This window comes from Xyrauchen texanus, chromosome 23 (genome assembly GCF_025860055.1).
Source record: "Xyrauchen texanus isolate HMW12.3.18 chromosome 23, RBS_HiC_50CHRs, whole genome shotgun sequence".
NCBI lineage: Eukaryota > Metazoa > Chordata > Actinopteri > Cypriniformes > Catostomidae > Xyrauchen > Xyrauchen texanus.
In genome coordinates this window covers 32,499,250-32,520,229 of record NC_068298.1, presented here as the reverse complement: position 1 = coordinate 32,520,229, position 20,980 = coordinate 32,499,250, and the positions used below count along the sequence as shown (strand labels likewise).

The 20,980-nt window shown below is 38.8% G+C and overlaps 1 protein-coding gene across 1 annotated transcript in view; it reads right to left on the bottom strand.

Annotated features, from left to right (window-relative positions):
• Positions 1-20,980, bottom strand: part of LOC127617290 (catenin alpha-1-like) — a 178,240-nt gene that overhangs the window by 23,416 nt on the left and 133,844 nt on the right. Inside the window, exons 10-14 of the mRNA XM_052089243.1 lie at positions 18,344-18,436; positions 17,863-18,019; positions 16,086-16,286; positions 14,161-14,312; positions 3,878-3,988 (exon numbers count right to left, since the gene is read on the bottom strand). Of these exons, the coding sequence (XP_051945203.1) occupies positions 3,878-3,988; positions 14,161-14,312; positions 16,086-16,286; positions 17,863-18,019; positions 18,344-18,436 (714 nt within the window). The remainder of the gene's footprint in view (positions 1-3,877; positions 3,989-14,160; positions 14,313-16,085; positions 16,287-17,862; positions 18,020-18,343; positions 18,437-20,980) is intronic.

Here is a 20,980-nt window from a genome sequence, read left to right as displayed (position 1 = left end):
TCAGCACATCAACAATCAACGGAAAGCACCAGTAAAAAAATAGCGGGATCTATTAATGGATAAATAACACTCTCCTAGCCAAGCACAATGCAATAAAATGTCTTCCAAGTAAATCTGGGTTTTTGTCCTACACTGCTACGAACGTGAAAAGCGACAGGACATTTTGATGATCAACTGATTTTGATTTCTGTGATGTTATGAAAGTAGCCCTGCCCAGAGTCAAATCTCATTGGCCAAAATCCTGTTCCATAAGAATGTATATTAAATATAAATAATGTTCTGACTTGTAACAATGTACTTGTGGACATTATTGCTTGTCTTGTGGACAGACACAATTTATGTTTGGAAAACTGCTGTATCACGCCTTAGGATAAGACGTCATGCTAAAAAATAGTTTACCAATAACTATAATAAAAATATGCAAGAATCTGCCACTCACTGGATGTTTTTTGTTTTTGGCACCATTCTGAGTAAATTCTAGAGACTTTTGTGCGTGAAAATCCCAGAAGATCAGCAGTTACAGAAATACTCAAACAATTGTCGGTCACCAATAGGGCAGGGTATCGAGTTCGATACATTTTAGGCACCAACCGAATTGCCTCTAAACAACAGAGTATTGAAAAATTTCTTGCCGTTCGATACATAAGGGGTTAATCTCGTCAATGTTAGTTGGCTGTGTTTAGGCATCAAGAAAAAACACTAGTTTATGCCGGTTATGCCCAGAGACGCAGCTCACATGTGACACTATAGTGTGTATGCGTTCCAACCCCTATAGATGTAAACGATGTGGAAAAGATCAAAAGTGTAGCTACATTTCACCAGGCTCGATGCCAACAGCACGTGATGCAATATTTGCGACAAGATAATTGCTGCCAAAACCGGCAAAACGACAAATCTGATGAAGCACTTGACAGTGCACAGAAAAAACTTAGAGCAGAAATTTGCTCCGTCTTCAACTGCAAGAAGACCGAGCCGGTGCAGTCATCCACTCAGCGTCCTGCCACAGAGCTTCCTTCAAAACTACTGATGAATGCAGCAGTGCCATGACTGGGACACCGACAGGTAAGGTTAATGTTTAGCAAACAAACCAACAAACTAAATCGGTTAACTTGTAGTGGTACATGCTTGTGTACTCGTTAAATTAATGTTTCTGTGCGTGGTGACATAGTCCTATAAACTGGGACCTACGTAACATTAGATATTGTTTGGATGTATGGCTATAGATAGCTAGCTAGCTAGCCAAATCAATGCTAAAAATGCTTTAAGGTTGACAGTAACTGATCAAGTTTAACATACATTAAACTAGTTATCTTGTTAAACCGTGCTTATCCTTAGGGTTGGCTGAGTTAACAGTTTTCTTGTTTTTTTTTCTCTTCACATTAATGTTATAGCCTCTGCCCGTGCCGACCCTGGCATGAGGAGACTAGAAGGCTCAGGAGAGGAGTCTTTGAGTCTGTAAAAAAAGCCAACAAACTGAAAAAATAAAACCAACATTATTTTTGAGGTAATGTCTGTAATCTTGTTAAAATGGATTTCATTAAATTGGTATCGAAAAAAGTATCATTTAGGAACCAGTATCGAAGTCAAGGTATCGTTATCGAAATTTTTTAACGGAACCCAGCCCTAGTCACCAACAATCATGCCACGGTCCAAATCACAATTTATCGCTCTCTTGGTCATTAGCACATCAATAAAATTATGTGTTATTGTGTGTCATTACAATCAAACTCTAATATGACATTAAAGAAGCATTAAATCACCATTAAAGTAGTCTGTATGACTCCTACATTATATTAAAAGTATTTTGAAGCCTTACATCAGTTTTGTAAAGCGCAATGAATTCATCTGATAAGAAAATATACAGTCAACATCAGTGAATGAGCGCTGCTTTGCTGCTGACACACACAGCAAACGCTGCTCATGATACGCAGCCAAAATTAAAGCCAGAGACTGAAATATAGAATTACTATTATTATTATTAACAATAATAATATTTAAAAAATATATATATATATATATATATATATATATATATATATATATATATATATATATATATATATATATATATATATATATATATAATTTAGATGTGATATCTTTTCACAATAATTTTGCAATTCCTTCCTCATTTTTCACATCACGGATATTATAGTTTCCCTATATCATGCATGTAAACACGCTGACTAAGCCAATGGACTTTCTTAACTGTGACCTACCTCACTAACCGGTCCTCTTACAGTAAAGTTTTTCACACATTAGTTGACTGTCTGGGATTCCCACTGGAGACAAGGACTAAATCAAAAGCCTCTGGGGGGTTGGAACAGGAGGCTGGACAGTGATTACAGACTTGTATAATCACATTCTCACTCAACCACAACCTCCATGGCCCTGTTTTCTACAACTATCACGACCACTACTCACTTTCCCAACACACATCTCAAATTGAAAATGAAAGCCTTCTGCAAGGCCTTTATCTCTTAACAAGTGTCTTGTGAAGAAACAAAGTCCCCTGTCATACCCTAGATTATTAGGATTGAATCTTTAAACTATTTTTTTTTTTTTTTTTTTATTTCATCAACATGCAGTGCCTCACTGTACGAGGAAGGAGGGTGAGAGGTCTATAATTATATTCGTTCAAGCTTGGGGACCACAGAATCTGCATTCTGCAAGTTAGATGAAAATGCGAATAGCTGACAACCTTTTCCAGCCAGGAACATCTCTTCTGACAATTGGAAAGAAAAAAAAAGAAAAAAAAAAAAAGGGTGTTCACATTTCAAATTTGGAGCATGCATTCAAAGTTGGGCACACTTGTGCTCCACATAAATGTGCTGTCACATAAATTGTTATCAGGCAGTGAAAGATGTGTTCACAGGGAAGCTAGCACTCTTACTAACAAGATCCCCAAACACAACTTGGTTCCTGTTACTTCTGTCTCTCTTTACCACTATCATACAACACTGAATTTAAAAAGGAAAGAAGCACGACAATCACCAGCATTGCCTACTATCACCACAGCTGTAGACTAGAGACTACATTCAAACTAATAACAAAAAAAAGATATATCTACAATGTTCCTTCCAGACATGTCAGGATGGATGTTCATAAGCATTACCAAGGCAACAGGGGAAGATGTGAAGGGGGGGGGGAGAGAGAGAGAGAGAGAGAGAGAGAGAGAGAGAGAGAGAGAGAGAGAGAGAGGGGGAGAGAGGGATTTGATGTTGGTTTCGCTGGTGGAAACATTGGGAGTGCTGTTGACTTGAAATCAGTACAAAATCTGATTCAGAGTTCCTGTGTTAATGTATGAATGAATGTATGAATGAATGAAAGAATGAACGGTACATTTATAAAACGCTTCTGACACTACACTCAAAGTGCTTCATAGGGGACTCTCCTCAACCACCACCAATGTGCAGCATCTACTTGGATGATGCGACAGCAGCCATAGTGTGCCAGTAGGCTCACCACACCCCAGCTATTGGTGGAGTGGAGAGAGTAGAGTTACAGAGCCAATTAATGGATTGGGATTATTAGGAGGCCATGACTGAGAAGGGCCAATGGGGGGAATTTGACCAGAACACAGAGGTTACACCCCTACTATTTACAAGAAAAGCCCAGGGATTTTTAATGACCACAGAGAGTTAGAACCTGTAAAATAATTGGAAACTACTGCTAATATGACATGGCAAATATGTCCCTGAACATAACAGATTTCAGGGACCACTGAGGACAACACTAACATGTTTCAAAAATGGTAATGATAAAGCATCTAATACAGTGATGGCAGGGGTAAGGGGAGTCCGGACAAAGTAGATTCATAGGTTGCAAGCTGTGAAACCACAGCTCTGGTGTGAGTTACAAAAGCCCCATGTCTTACCCGAGCGCTCTGTCCGGCGATGAGCTGATCGTCTTCCGTTTGCACACTAGTCCGGCTGCGTGTATCAAAGTCTTCCGTCTCAAAGTCAGAGTCATCGAGCTCCTCTGGGGTCTGTGGGAATAGAAACAAAAGCATGGGAAAGATATAAAGAAACATTAGCAAGCTATTTGAATACCTTTACATGATGAAGATCTATGGCAGATGCTTTTCACATGTCAACACTGGCTGGAACAAATAGTGGTCTTTCATGGGAACCTGAAAAATATGTAATATATTCTGGCTGTCGGAGCAGTGGCCTAGCAGTTAGCACAACATGCTGTCACACGTTGAGCCATGTGCTCATGTGGGCAATGCAAGTTCAAATTCAGCAGTGAATAATTTGACAATTTCATTCCCCCCTCAAGTCCCCATTATTTTGTGTCCTCTCTACTGTCTGTATTATTAAATGGCAAAAAGTATGCAATTACAGGAAATCTGAGTGGTGCTTGCCTTTGCCAAATATCCACCGCAATGCTGATGCTGAAGGTGGTTTTCAGGGCATTGCTATGCAGTTACTAAGGTGGAATAGTTGTTAGGCTGTTCTGAATGTTTAGTACATTGTTATGTGGTTGCTTACTGGTGTAGTGAGAATCACACTGGCACAAATTGAAATGAACTGGGCCTCGCACAACACACCAAAGTATGTGGTGATTTTTAATCACACGTCAATTAAGGGGTGTGTGTGTGTTTATTATCAGATGGCCCCTCCATCCTCGGGGCACCAACTAAGGAGTTTCACCTTAACAGTAAAAGTGATCCAAATGGACAATTCAATAAATACAAATTATGTAAATTGTAGGCAGTTGGTCATCTGAATAATCTGAAAGATTCGAGAGCAGCCTAACCCTTTAGAGTTCTTCTGTTCTTAATAAAATCTTGTGTTGATACAAAGATTTTTGGAGTGGTGGTGGCGTAGTGGCTAAAGCACAGGGCTGTTAATCAGAAGGTCACAGGTTCTAACCCCATGGCCACCACCATTGTGGCCTTGAGCAAGGCACTTAACTCCAGGTTGCTCCAGGGGGATTGTCCCTGTAATAAGTGCACTGTAAGTCGCTTTGGATAAAAGCGTCTGCCAAATGCATAAATGTAAATGTAATAAAATAAGCTTTATTTTCAAAATGATAAACAAGAATAACTAACAAAAATACAAAATGCTACTAATATGCTAAAAGATAAAATAAATGAATAGGTAACAAAAGTGCATAGGATGGGAAGATGCAAGAGGTTGAATTGGATGTAGCAATGGGAAAGTATGACTATTATCTTATTGAACTGCATGTGGAATATACATCGTATTCAGACATTTATCAGATTTATTTTTTATCTCTGTATTTAACTGTTCACATTGTTTGTTAAATGATCAAGCTTCTTTTTAAATGATCAAGCAGCCTGTGCATCTTTCGAGTGAATGTAACACTGGAAGTGTTTACAGTAAAACATTTAATCTTTCTCATGGAGAGGAAAAAGAATGATCTACTGCAACGGTGCAGTAAGTACACTGCGTTTTCCCCATACAGAACTAAACTAACTCTCTTTCGCTCTAATCCCTGCACTGAATGCCAAACACGCCTCTTATAACTCTACTGCTCTATTAGTATGCACTTGCGAGCAGAGGGACCCGTTTGCAGAGGAAAATGGTGAAGAAAGTGGAGAGGGGTGTTGGGGGGGGCCTCACTGACAAGAAAATGCATTTCAGCTTGATACAGGAGAGGATGAGATGTGAGAAGATAAGGCTGTAAATCCGTGCTTATCAGACTGTCTATACAATCCATTTATGAGATTTTGACTGGCTCACGGTGCAGCTGCTCTAATAATAGACACCTCAAGCATCCCAAAACCCAGCTGAAGAAAATGCCATGAAAACATCGTCCAGCTGATCTGCTGAGTTTGAACAAGTTTCTTAGAGACAAAGTGGTCAGCTTCATTTCGTAAACAGACTTGCGATATATCTAGAGCAGGGTTTCTTTTTAATTGGTGGTTCAAGATTGTGATAAAAGCAGTCATGTTAAATTTAATTAAACAAATACAACCCCTTTGAGCTTAGTGAAATATATTGTACCCTGCTAAATTAACTAATTACATTTTGCGCTTTAGAATTTGATTTTATGATGGCTTCACTCTATTGTGTATGATTTCTAAAGACTTGCTGGGAAATTTGGGACCCTAGAAAAGCAGCATGGGTATCTTAATATTTAGATGCACAGACAGACAGACAGACAGACACACACACATTCTTTGTTACCAGAGAAAGTTCTTCTAAGGACACATTTATTAATCAACCCAGACTGGACGTTTAACAAAAGACATGTCATTTGTAGTCTTTGCATGGAATTTAATTATCATCGAAGCTCAACGAGTAAGAAATATTGTAATTTGTACAAACATTAATGAGATGACATTGGACGCTATGCTGAAGGCAAGCAGCAATATCTCTGCAGCATAAGCTTAACTTCACCACTCTTTGTGGACTAAGTAATTCCATAATTTTTATAATATTTATTTAATAAAAAGTATATGGTAATTATTAATGATTTGGGTTCAATCACATTCTATATATGTTTTTATTTTTGCTAATTATTTGACAACTAGCAGTTATGTCAAAGCGATTCAAATGAAATGGAATATTACAGATGTGCATTGTTCAGTTTAAGAAATAACTCTTTTTGAGAGAAAAGTTAACACTGTTTATCTACCTCTGTCCTGTGTGTTCATGAAATCTCAGGGGCTACGTCAAGTAAATAATGTAAGCCATAGGGGTCCAGTACAAGAAAAAAAAAAAAAAGTTAGAGATGATCATAATCCTATCCCTTTATTTTATTTTCCTAAGTGCACTAAACGGCCAGTTTTCATAGCCATCAGCCGGGCTCTTATCCTTCTTCTCCTATTTTCCTCAGGTGACGTCCAGTTAAATCCTGGCCCTGTAACCTCTGTTGAAAACTTAACGCCTCATTTATTTTCATTTGATAACTTCTGTAATCGTACAAGTTTTGGTTTCATGCACATTAACATTAGAAGCCTCCTCCCTAAAATTGACTTAGTCACTGCACTGACACACTCAGCTAATCCTGATATTTTAGCTGTGTCTGAATCTTGGCTTAAGAAATCCATAAATTCAGAAATATCTATCCCAAACTACAATATCTTCCGTCAAGACAGATCTGCAAAAGGGGGCAGAGTTGGATTTTATTGCAGAGATAATCTACTATGTTCCGTTGTTTTATCTAGGTCTGCCCCCAAAATGTTTGAGATCTTAATTTTAAAAATCCATTTTTCTAAAGACAAGTCACTTACAGTAGCTGTTTGTTATAGACCTCCTTCAGCTCCCAGTTGTGCTATAGATACATTATGCGAATTGATTGCCCCATACTTATCTTCTGAGTTCTTATTATTAGGAGATTTAAATTTGGACATGTTAAATGTCTCAAAAAATATACAGTCTAAACTGTGAACTTGTATAACTCCGTTATACAGTCTATACTGGATGCACTTAACCTTACACAATTGATTAATGAACCCACTAGATATAATTTAAAATCTACAAACAAATGCACTTTAATTGATATAGCTCTGACTAATATGCCTTCAAAATATATTCCAGCAGTCTTCAGTCAGGATCTAAGTGATCACTGTCTTATCGCATGTGTTCGTAATGGGTCTGCAGTTAAAAGACCTCCCCTCATCACCATCAAACGCTCACTAAAGCACTTCAGCGAACAGGCCTTTTTAACAGATCTTGCCCAGGTACCCTGGAAGGACATTGACCTGATACCATATGTGGAAGATGCCTGGTTCTTTTTTAAGGATGCTTTTATTTCTATACTGAATAAGCATGCTCCTTTTAAAAAGTTCAGAACTAAAAACAGATATAGTCCTTGGTTTACTCTGGAACTGACCGCCCTCAGCAAGCATAAAAACATTTTATGGCGGACTGCACTTGCCTCAATTAATCCTCATGATATGCAGCTTTTTAAGGAAATCAGAAACCGGTACACACAGGCAGTGAGGGAAGCTAAGGCTAGCATCTATAAACATAAATTTGCTTCTTGCAGTACCAATTCTACAAAGTTCTGGGACACAGTCAAATCAATGGAAAACAAGAACACCTCCGCCCAACTGCCCACAGCTTTAAAGCTAGGAGACATCGTCACCACCGACAAGTCCACTATAATAGAGGGATTCAATAAGCACTTCACTATGGCTGGCCATGCATTCCACCTGGCAGCATCTACCCGGCCCAACTATACAGCACCTACGTTAGCATCCGGCTCTAACCACCTACAATTCTCCTTTGCTGAAATTCAAACTGAAGATGTCTTGAGAGAGCTACTAAACCTCAACCCATACAAATCAGCTGGACTTGACAATCTGGACCCCTTCTTTTTGAAGATGTCAGCTGCAATTATTGCCTCACCCATCACTAGCCTTTTTAATCTCTCACGGGTTTCATCAGAGATACCTAAAAACTGGAAAGTTACTGCAGTTATCCCCCTATTCAAAGAGGGGGACACTGCAGACCCAAACTGTTACCGACCCATCTCCGTTCTGTCCTGCCTTTCAAAAGTCTTTGAAAGTCAAATCAACAAACAGATAATAGGTTATCTTGAGTCACAACATTTCCTCTCTGATATGCAATCTGGCTTCAGAGCTGGTCATGGGTGCACCTCAGCAACACTAAAGGTTCTAAACGATGTTATAACAGCTCTTGACCAAAAACAACACTGTGCTGCTGTTTTTATTGACTTGGCCAAAGCTTTAGATTCTGTCAATCACAGTATTCTTATTGGAAAACTTAAGGCCCTGGGTCTCTCAAATACACGTGCCTTTCCTGGTTTTCTAATTATTTCACTGACAGATTTCAGTGTGTTAAGTCTGAGGGCCTGTTGTCTGAGCCTTTGGCTGTATCTATGGGGGTGCCCCAGGGCTCGATTCTCGGCCCGATGTTATTCTCTGTATATACTAATGATATCGCTCGTGCTGTGGGCAACTCTCTTATTCATCTTTACGCAGACGACACCGTTCTGTACACTTCAGGCTCGACACTGGAAAACGTTTTAGAAAAACTTCAAAAGAGTTTTGAAGACATTCAATTAGCCTTCTGTGATCTTAAATTGTCTCTAAACTCTAGTAAAACAAAATGCATGATTTTTAATCGTACACATTCTGTATCTTCGTGCCCAATAAATATCACCACCATGAATGGGTCTAAGCTGGAATATGTGGAGAAATACAAATACCTAGGGGTCTGGCTAGACCCCTCACTTTCCTTTCAAACCCACATAAACCATCTCCAGTCAAAGATCAAGTCAAGGATCGGGTTTCTATTTCGAAATAAAGCTTCATTTACTCTTCCTGCAAAACAGGCCCTTGTGAAAATGACCATCATCCCAATGCTTGACTTCAGTGATGTTGTCTACAGAACTGCTTCTAATTCTTTACTCAAGAAATTGGACGTTGTTTACCACAGTGCTATTCGTTTTATTACTAAAGCTCCATATAATACCCACCACTGCACTCTTTACTCACTAGTTGGATGGCCTTGGTTACACAATCGGCGCTTAAATCACTGGTATCAATTAATTTACAAGTCCATACTAGGCAAAACACCATCTTACCTAAGTACTTTAATAACCATATCAGTGCCTGTATTTAACCTGCGTTCGAGTAAATATATCTGTTTAGACTCTACTAAAGCCCGCACCTCTCTTGGCCACTCTTCTTTTAAATTTTCTGCTGCAAATTATTGGAACACTTTACAAAAGTCTCTCAAATTAGAATCCACTGTTTCAATCGCTACTTTTAAAGTTTTACTGTCAAATTTATTGACGGACCACTGTACATGTTGATGCTCTTTGCACATATCCATATGCATATGTGTATATATATATATATGTATATATATATATATATATATATATATATATATATATATATATATATATATATATATATATATATATATGCATATGAATGTTATAAGATGGTCTGTTCATTTTGAATCATAATGAAGGTGTGTGTGTGTATATATATATATATATATATATATATATATATATACATATATACATACACACACACACACACACACACACACACCCTTCATTATGATTCAAAATGAACAGACCATCTTATAACATTCATATCCATATGCATATGTGTATATATATATATATATATACACACACACACACACACATACATACATATATACACACACACACACACACACACACACACACACACACACTATAGATAGATAGCTTGACTGTAGGTATGATGTACTTTTTGTGGAATTCTGTGTTTGATTTATGCCAGATGTAACGGGACCCCTGTCTTACACACAGTTCCACTTTCAACTAATTAGTCCAGAGAACATTATCCCAAAAGGTTTGGAGGATCATTAAGGTGTGTGTTGGCCAAATTCAGTTGAGCCTTAATGTTCTTCTGGGTTAGCAGTGATTTTTGCCTTGCTACTCTTCCATGGATGCCATTTTTGTCCAGTGTCTTTCTGATAGTTGACTCATGAACAGTGACTATTCTTGATGCGAGGGAGGTTTGCAGTTCCTTGGATGTTGTCCTTGGCTTTTTTTGTGAATTCCTGGATGAGTTGTTGCTGTGCTCTTGTAGAAATTTTGGAAGGTCGGCCACTTCTGGGAAGGTTCACTACTGTGCCAAGTTTTCTCCATTTGGAGATAATGTCTCTCACAGTGGTTCTTTGGAGTCCCAGAGCCTTTGTAATAGCTTTGTAACCCTTCCCAGACTGATGTATTTTAATCGACTTTTTCCTAATAATTTCTGGAATTTCTTTCGACTTTGGCATAGTGTGCGACTGGGTGAGACCTTTTAACCAAATTCATGCTGTAGAAAAAGTTATATTTTGGTGTTTATTTGATTAAACTGGCTGGCATTAATCAGGCCTGGGTGTGTCTACTCCAGCTGAACCCCATTATGTAACTAAGGGGGCAAATACGTTTTCACACAGGCACAGTTGGTATTGGATAACTTTTTGCTTCAATAAATGGCATTATCATTTAAAAAACGTATTTTGTGTTTACTCAGATTGCCTTTGTTTTATGTTAGATTTTGTTAGAATTTTTGAAACAATTTTGTATGAGATATACACAAAAACAGAAGAAATCAGGATGGGGCAAATACATTTTTCACAGCACTGTACATGATTTACTGTGTGAGGGCGAGAGGAACTGCCATCCAAGAGAATGCCTCATGTCTATAAACTGGGGCAGTACTGAGCAGGGATTAGAATAAACAGTAGAAGTTGCCTGAAGCAGTGTGGGCAAAGTGAGGTACAGACAGGGCCTTTACCTGCTACAGTAGCCGCTCGGCATCTATAAGGATGTGCGGCTATGGGCCATTAGTACTGGTGACATCCCCTCAATAGGAGTCAAGAGCTGCCTGGCTATCAAATATAAGGTGACGGCTGGCCGGCGAGGACTGCAAGCGCAGTACTTACTGAGGTTAAAGAGTCTGTCCATCTTAAGTAGCCCAAGTGGCACACTTGTCTGTTCCGATCGAGGAGTTCTCGTGTGGTAGTTAAATTGATACCCACTGGGCACTAGCGTTGGTCGATTGGTTAGTTCTCATGCTCTGTCCAAACGCGTGAGCTTGACGTGGTACAGGGAATAACCAGTAAACGAGAACAATAGAGGAGGAATTTTTCTTTTTTGCCATCTCAGAATGTCTGCAGTGTGTATAAAACAGGACACTCTTAACAACTCCATTAAAACGACTGCCAGAGCTTTGGGTGGTTTATCGGTTTGGAAAAAAAATAGCCCGTCTTAGAACAAGGGCACTGGAACATTCCAAAATAATTCCCTATATACATTCAGTCTGAACAGAACAAACTAGATGGCAAAGATCATGCTTGCCTACCTATAAAAGACAACATAGCCATGACATGTTTCAAAGCAAAGGCTTGTTAAAGGCTTGGCCATGTAAAAAAAAAACAACAACAAACAGTATATAGTGACTGCTACAGTTTTTTTTTTATTCATTCAATCTACATAACTAGAGAAGGGTATGTAGAGTGGAAAACAAATGTGGCACTACAGATCTCTCAGCATGTGAAATTAAAGGGAAAAATGCTAATTAAATCCCCTTTCTAAAAACCAATTACGTATTATAATGCAAATACATTGTAATGGGTCCCCCATCTTATTTGGTGTTTATTCCAATTCAAGCCCTCAGTTATTAATGAAAACCTCAGTACAACTTGGACATGTGGTTTTGTATGCAAACAACTGGAGTCGATACAAATTCTCATTAATTTGACGTTTGAAAGGACAGGGTTGGTTGATGTTTAGCAAACAACGTGCACGCACACAATTGCTGCAAATAAATGCAGAGAGCCAGAGGTGATGAATACAAGCATCATTGTAATCAGAGCACAATCATCAATAGAAGATACACGTGTTTGTATGGTCTATGACCATTTAAAAAAGTTCCTTTAATCACATGCTCCTTCGGCTTCATTATGCTGGTCGTGACCGCACTCTTTGCTTTAACTAAAGGCTCTAATTCATTTTAAAACACTTCCTTATTTGACAATTATTGAAATTCAGTGTACATTATCTTTTCAATTAATTAAACTTAGTCTGCAACTACAAAATTATATTTGCTTGAATTACTGCCTTTAACCTAGTTGCTTGGTGCAAGTGGAGTTAAAGGGTCTGCGTGTTTCCCAGCATGGCAGGAGAGGACTGTTGTCTGCTCACTGTCAGTCTGTAAGCTAACGCTTCACTGCAAGCTAGCCACCATCTGTCCGATGTTAACTATCTGCTCAGGCAAAGACCATTAACCCTCAGACAACTACAGCTCCCATATTAGTGCACATGTATAGGGAAATCTGTTCAGTTAGGGTACCACTTACCCAAAACATATTCACCATTAGTTAATAATAAGACACCACAAGCACTTTATCGGTCTCTGGCATCCTCTCTCACGCACACAAACAATTCAGTCTAGGTAAAGTATTATTCCAAGTTAATTATATGCTGATGCAAGTGGCTAGAGACATTCCTATATTTTATACTTTTGCTTGATATTATAAAAGCATATTCATGTATCCACAACCTTTGAATTAGTATACTATATAATACTATAATATACTTCATAATGGCATTATCATTGTATTAAGAATCTATGTATTCCTAGTATTCCTGTGTTGTATACATGTTACCAGGCACAAGCCTTATTTGTTCAATATGTGTGTGTTAGAAGATTACTTCATGCTCGTTCTCTGTCCATGTAAATGCACTGTTTGGGACAAAGTATATACATTTTAGACTCCTAGTATACAAACTTGTTGCCCTTTTGTCCTGATGAGGATTCAGAGCTGAATTCAGAGAGCTTGGTGCCAACTTAGATATAACTATAGATGTTATTGTTACAAGCAATGTGCAGACGGTAACCTTGCACATACGCACACACAGGATAAGACACACATCATGATCCCGGTTCTCAAGGCCACTTAACTGCACGCTTTGCACTTCAATGGGTCATAACAATAATGTTCTTAAAACCTTGAGTTAACGCCAAACCGTGCAGAACGTGCTGTACCAAATAAGGAATCTTCTTGGCACAGTCTTAAGAGGGTATAAATACATTAACTAAATTTTTGGTCCTCAGAGAGACTAACAACTCAACTCACTCACTCTTCGCATCTGATCTCCAACTTTGAGGCCTCATCTTTAACTTTGACTTCTTTCATTTCATTAATTTTCACTAGACAAGACATAGTATTGTTAGATTAATTCCAGGACTTAATCCTTGGATATATCCTTAAGATATACTACTTCACATTAAAGAACCAAACTTCTCTTTTTTTTTTTTTTTTACTTTATACTTTCATTTATTCACATTTTATTCATTTGACTAATTTCTGTACAAATAAAATGTGTTATTCCTTCTACTAATGATATGATTTATTGAAGTAATTTTCCATCTGCTGCATCATATGCTAACTGAGCAAACCACTAATTAACCCTGCCTTCTCCTTGCCTCTCATACCAAATGAGTTTTGATTAATTTTATTGGAGTTTACCTTATAAATACAAGCTCTCACGAGAGATAAAAAAAAGATAAAAGGCTAAAATGCACATGGAAGTGCATGAATTTCAGGATGCCCTTAAGACCTTTGTGGCTGACACAGCTACAAAAGTAAATTACAAAAAATATTTTCTACTCCAATGCTTTTTAATGTCAGGAAGAGAAACGTTTTTACTGCTCACCCTGATCATGAGTACGGCCTTCCTGATGTCCCTCACGCCATCATACACCAGTCGCGAAGCGTCAATGAACTCGTTCTCGTCAACTGGCAGGCTTGGGTTGGAGCTGAGGGCTTCCACGGCTGCCTCTACCTGCTCAGTGAAACGTGGCATCACTGTAAATACAAGGTCAGAAACATTTATCAGTAATCTAGAAACAAAAAGATAGATTAGAGATTAATTTCACTGGTAATAATTATATTTCAACGTGGTAAATAGGAGTCAGCTGAAGTGCAATTCAATCAAGACAGTACGCCTGTAGAAATGCATAAGTCAAATTAGATCTGATTAATCAATTTTTTTCTTTTGTCCGACTTGGAACGACTGCAACACAGCTGCGCCAAACACAGAAATTCATGCTGGATGTGTTGGTGGATTTTAATGACTGCTCAGGGCAAACTTTTAATCAGGCTTTACTTAATGCCAAGACTGACAGATGAGTACACTTAATCCAGAGGCACTCTTATATTAATCAATCAAAAGACAGGTGTCAACGAGACTGCAAAAGGCACACAAACACTCTTTGCATTCAGAGGCTTTAGGAGCCGGAGTCTTGCTGGAAGGAGGGACTTCCCCTGTTTTGTGCAAGGGACAGAGCTCATACCTAATCTATTCCCAAAGGATTTTTAACATGGCATAATCTTCAACTTCCTCTGTGAGCACAACAGAAATGAATGTCTTCCAGCATGAAAGCTTAATTTGGTTCCTTAAAGTTTTTTTTTTTCCTTTTTCTGATTAAGTAGTAAACCGAACTAACAGATTGCCTGTTAAATAATTAACTTTATTTGGGTTATGATTACAAAAAGCTTTTATGGCTGGAAAATGCAAGTCTAGCAACTGGATTTCCTCCTAAAATTCAGGCAGCATGAGCAACAGGGAATGTAGTTAGCCCAAGCAAACCTAGACCAAACCCTTGTGAAATTTGGTGGAACGAGGTACATGATTTAACATGATCTGTGGCTATTTGCTCAAGCACTTTGGAAAGCCAGCCCCCACTAGCTTCGCACTACCTCCTAGCCATAAAGTAATGGTCCCTCCCCATAGGCACCAAGCACGTCTACATTATAACCCATCTCATTCACAATTTAGGACTGTACTGGAGAGTACATTGGTAAGATACAAGTTGAAAAGAATGACGATGAGCTTTGCATACACAGAGGGTTTAAGGCCAAATGAAATCTAAAAGTAATTAAAGCCATCTTTAGTGACATAACGCATACTTTTTAGTGCCCATATAGCCCACTATCCAGCTGTTAAGATTATAGCACTGCTTTGCTGAGCAAAAAAGATGTGACATAGCATTTCCCAAGAGAAGGTCCTGCAATGAACTGGATCTTACACTGTGTCCCAGTGGAATAAACCATCTCTGTGCTTCCAACATGATGGCATCCTAAAGCTATTATGTAATCACACATTAGAGTAATATTACATTTCACATTGCAGAAATAATATTACATAATATTGTGCAGATGCTGGTCCTGGGTAGTGTCTCCAAACCTTGTGATTTGCCCATCTAAACAGCATTTTCGGGCCTCAGAGGTGTAGCCATGTTATGCAGAATGGTGAGCAGGGCAGAAATTGTTAACATTATTTTAAACCAGCACTCTTGTCCCTAAACACTACAAACATAATTGAGGAAATTCAGGCCTAGTTGGCAGCAAAGCCATTTTTGGACAGACAGACAGACAGACAGACAGACACACAGAGACACACACACACACCCACACACCATCTCCAAAAATAATGTATCCCACAGGCATTGATTATTTGAAAAAGCAGATTTCAATAAGGAGCTAATTTTATTTAGATGAATAATCTAAAAATGTTTATCAGCTTTGGACATTTACCTCAAAACAATTTCAGACCTATAGTGTTTAACTGTTTTGTACCTGTATCAGTGAGAAGCTTGGTGGCCTCAAGAACCTTCTCTGTGTAGACTCCAGGTTCATAGTTGTCCATCTCAGAGGTGACCACATGGACCACGCGTGCAGCTCTTCCTCGAATGGCTCCAGCAGTGCGATCAAGCCCATCGACATCCTTCTCTTGCAGGGCGATGACACACTTGTTAACATCTTCCAGAATGTGGTTTTCTAGAGCAAAAAGAGAGAAAAACAAGAGAAAACAATGTTTGAAGTGACTCATGTAACACAAGAACAAGGCATTGGAGAGACTTCAGAGCGCTAACCACATGCATAAAGACAGGCAATCCACATCCTTCATGCTGTATTTACATTGTCCTGGCTTAAGAACATTAACGGAAATCACAAGGGTAGCAGAAAAAAAGATTGCACACAAACACACAGACAGTTTAGCAAAGGGTGTCTACAAAATGCAAATCAACGCAGTAAACTACAATCTGTCCTTGACTGGAGGTAAAGGCAGTCAGTCAGCCTAAAGGCCAAAGCATACTTGCCACATCTGCGTTGCTGATTGCTCAGTGCACAGCAGGGCTCCAGTCCAAAAAAATGACTTGGAAGCCATTAAGGAGCCAAATGGCTGTTTTTAGTCACCAAATCACAGAATTACTCTTTATTTAGATTGCTGTTCAGAAACAAGATATAAAGCCGAAGACAGCTGATAACCCATTAATCGGAGGTATAATAAACCGAATATATTGTTGAGAAGATACGTTTGTATTCCCTTTTGTCTCAAATGTTCACACCCCTTTCATAATTGATACAAATATAAGATTTTTTATTTTATACTGCTCTTCAGAATCTACATAAAAAATAATTACATAAAGTATAATATGCACATAGTAGTGTGTTGTCTTCTTGAGCATCAATGAATGTTTGCACCTTGTGTGTTTATTGTGCTACTCCAAACCTAATCAATAATGTGAAAAAAGTGGTAAACAATACGGGACTTTTAAATATAAAGAAGCCCGAAATACACTTGGGACTCTTATTTTGAAATGTCTGCACTCACAGAAGTGAGGACACTGATGGCTGATTTGCTGAGAAAGTGAATCTGATTCAAACTGCTAACCTAAGCACCTGAGTTCAAACCCGCAGTTCTTTTCGGGTGATTCATGAAAAAGACCTGGTTCAAGAGAATCATTTGTTCACTGCTTCTCGCACTGGGTTTGTTGTTGCATGCAGTGCTCGTCAGAAGCAGAATGCGTAAAAAGCAGTACGAGACACACTGGTGGTGCACACTATAAAGATGTATTCAATAACTCACAAGATGATAACTGACGAAACCACATATGAACGCACACAACCCGAATATCGGCAATGGCGACTAGATGTAAAATTGTCCCAATTAATTATTTCTGGTCTCATTTGTGACTATTTTAGTTGCAGTATGGAGCCCTGGGACAGTATGCTTGAAGTAAATTGTCAATCCAGTCCGCGTGTCGGCCAGATTTGTGCGCATCATCGGCGTATGCACCGGCCATTGAATACTAAAAGAGTTTCACAAAGAATTTGTAGTGGGCATGCATCAAACGTGTTTGTATTCGGTTGTGGTCAGAACAGTATACTCACAAAGGTAATGCTGACCTTGATCTAGATCATGTTCCTTGGAAAAGTCCCCTGAAAACAGTTTTCATTGGAGCTACCTAGCTTTTGACTGACTGGGCAGCAAGGCAGCTGCTTTTGGTTTCAGAAAAAGCCAATGTCTCAGAGCCAATATCACGCTTGACGTTTTGTGACGTCGGCTTACCAGACACACAGAGGAAGTCATCAATGGAAGTGATGTCATCCACCGCGTCAGTAAGCACTCGCACCTGTTTCTCCCACTGCTCCTTAAACAAGTTCATGTTATCCTGGGCCACCTTACTGTTAGGCTTGGTAGCCAGGGCCAAGGCCGCATTAATCACCTGCAATTACCACAAACAAAGTATTAATCCACCGGTAAGACGCAAGAGAACCGAAAACATGATTGCAAGCATGTGTCTTGATTATCAGTGATAATTTATTTTCATCTGCCTCCCTGATCCACAAATACTGTATGATAAATTGTTGCAGATTTGGATTGAGATTAAGCCACATTTACTGTCCTGGAGAGCTTCATGTGTTGAGTTCAAAGACCCAGGATGAATAAAAGTAATTGTAGCTCAGATTAAATAGATGTTAGAGCTGCAGTGGATTGAGGGTGGAGTAAACGTGCCACTGGGGAATCCGGAAGATGCTGCGCACAGTACCTGAGGGCAAAGCGTTTCCAGCTGGGAAGCGGCCATCCGCACCAGTTTCACTCCCTCCTCGTTATTGGAGATGGAGCATGCAAGGTTAGCTACCTAAAATAGAACACAATGCAGCTTTTAGTGACATGACAAATGAGTAAAAAAGATTTTTTTTACTTATCCTTCCATCAGTTTTAATATAATACACACCTGCTGTCAACTGTTGATCTGATTATTTGATAAAATGGTAAAATAATATTGAAGAAAGAAGGGCCCCCACGGATTAAGCAAAAAACAAAAACTGGGCCTAAAATTGAGGACTGGTCTTTTCCCCACATGGGGAATATATTTAATTTAATTCACAGGATGATGGCTGACAGCGTTCCTACAGATGATTAAATCACCGCTGTGCCACGCTGCTGTTACCTCAGGAATGTGAAGCAAATATGCCTGACACTTTCAGAAACTTCACAGTCTGCTAAAATCCAGAGTGCTGAGGTAAGCAAACGCAGGCCCTTTTCAGTGTTAAAGAGTAAATTGTCACACTGACCGACAAATCTCCCTTCTTACCCATGATTCCCTAAAACATTCAGAGCAAATAGAGACATAATTAGCATCAATTTACAGAGGTCAATTTAAGGAAATAATTTTTTTTGGAACTGCAATGGTTTTGCTGCCTCGCATTGACTGCACAATCATAAGCCATAATAAACAACTACAGCACAGTACTAAATACCTCAATTACTTGGGGCAAGAGTAATTTTATTTATATTTTACTGAGAAGAATTTCTTTTTTAGGAGTTAGCACTGGTGCTAGTGAAGTACAAAAAAAATCCATTCACTTAAAAATTATTAGCACACAAGAGTATAGTCGGTTCTTTTTAAATTACTATTTTTATTATTTAGGCCTACAAACATTTTGATGTCATTTTTAATGATATATTTGATGATATATTTTCACTATTATAACTATTCATCACAAGATAAATCATGGTGCTACACCTTTGTAATTATCTTTACTGGCCATTTGCCCCCAACACCACCCCAGAGTTTGTATTTCCTGCTCTGAAATAAATAATAATACTTAAGAATTTTTATTAACACATTGATTTTAATGGTTTAATGCTGAAAAAACAATGTCCATCAAGCTCTAATATGAATAGGTTATTGAGCGCATCCCATTATTGTGTTTCTCTGAATCTCAGAAACATGCTGAATCCAGTATATCAGAGTCAAAAGCACAAGTGTGTTTAAGTTGATCCCCAGAAAATCAAGCAACTAAATGCTCACAGACTTTGAGAGCTAATAATAACACTAAATATGTAATAACATGGCAAGTCATTATATATTTGCATCAGTTCCTGCTACTTTTTGATCGCAGACTGTAACGGAAGACTCGTGAGTGCAATCGAAGGAACATTACAGCGACCCTGACAACATCTGAACGCTTGATATGGTAATAGCAAAGCAGACACTAGACTAATTGTACTGTTCTTTGTTGCAATGCTCCTCATAGGCAGAAATTAATTATGTCACACAGGAACGATTCGCTTATGCGAAAAAAAATAGTACAGCCCTGGTGTAGTGGGACTGCTAGGAGTTCTTCCACCTTTGTATAATGTGTGAGAACTGGTGTTTACAGAGGAAAAATACAGAATACAGTGGAGTGTATATTTTAAGCAAGATCATTGTTGTTGCAGAAAGCACCCCACTGACTACAGAAGTACCAGAGACAACACCACTCTTCCGCTCTCTTTTTCTCGCTCAAGCACCATACAGGGGATCTCGAGCAGCAGGATGCCATTAGAAAACACACTAGTAAAGCATTAAAAACGTGTATACATGCCAAGAGTTTGAACAAGGAGCACTTCAGTATGCACAATAGTGTTTAGCTGTTCTCCTCTCATTTTATAAGACTTGAAACCACCTCAGGCAACTAACCTCAGTGGCCAGGGGAGAATTTGAAGCACACCTTTGTTAATGTGGTCACCCTGATACACACAGCTTGGCTTGAACTGTCTGATGGAAAGCTGTCCTGAGGGCCACTCAACTGCATATCTTTTGGCCAATCTGGAAGACTACAGCTCTATCTCCATGTGTTTGAGACTTGGAGGTTTGCTGGAATAATCCCCAGAAGGAGTGTTCTATCACCATTGTGCCATGAGCAAGACATTTAACCCCAGGTTTCTCCAGGGGGATTGTCCCTGTATTAAGCTCATGGTGCCATTCTATGGCAATGTCGCGTGAAAGCTATGGACACAAATTCCACCAACCTGTATACATAAAACATCTAATTCTCTCAATGTGAAAAAGATTCCATCCTATTTAAAACCCTAACTTGTGTAGAATTTGAACTTGATTTTCAAAAATGTGAGTGGTGCTTTCCCCCCAGAAATATCCGGGAACTTGCAAGTGCCTTTGTGGAAGAGTGGGGTAACATCTCACAGCAAGAACTGGCATCTGGTGCAGTCCATGAGGAGGAGATGTACTGCAGTTCTTAATGCAGCTGGTGGCCACACCAGATACTGACTGTTACTTTTGATTTTGACCCCCCCTTTGTTCGGGGACACAATATACAATTTCTGTTAGTCACATGTCTGTGAAACTTGTTTTAATTTTTAGTTGATTAATCTTTTTAGGGTCATACAAATATTTACA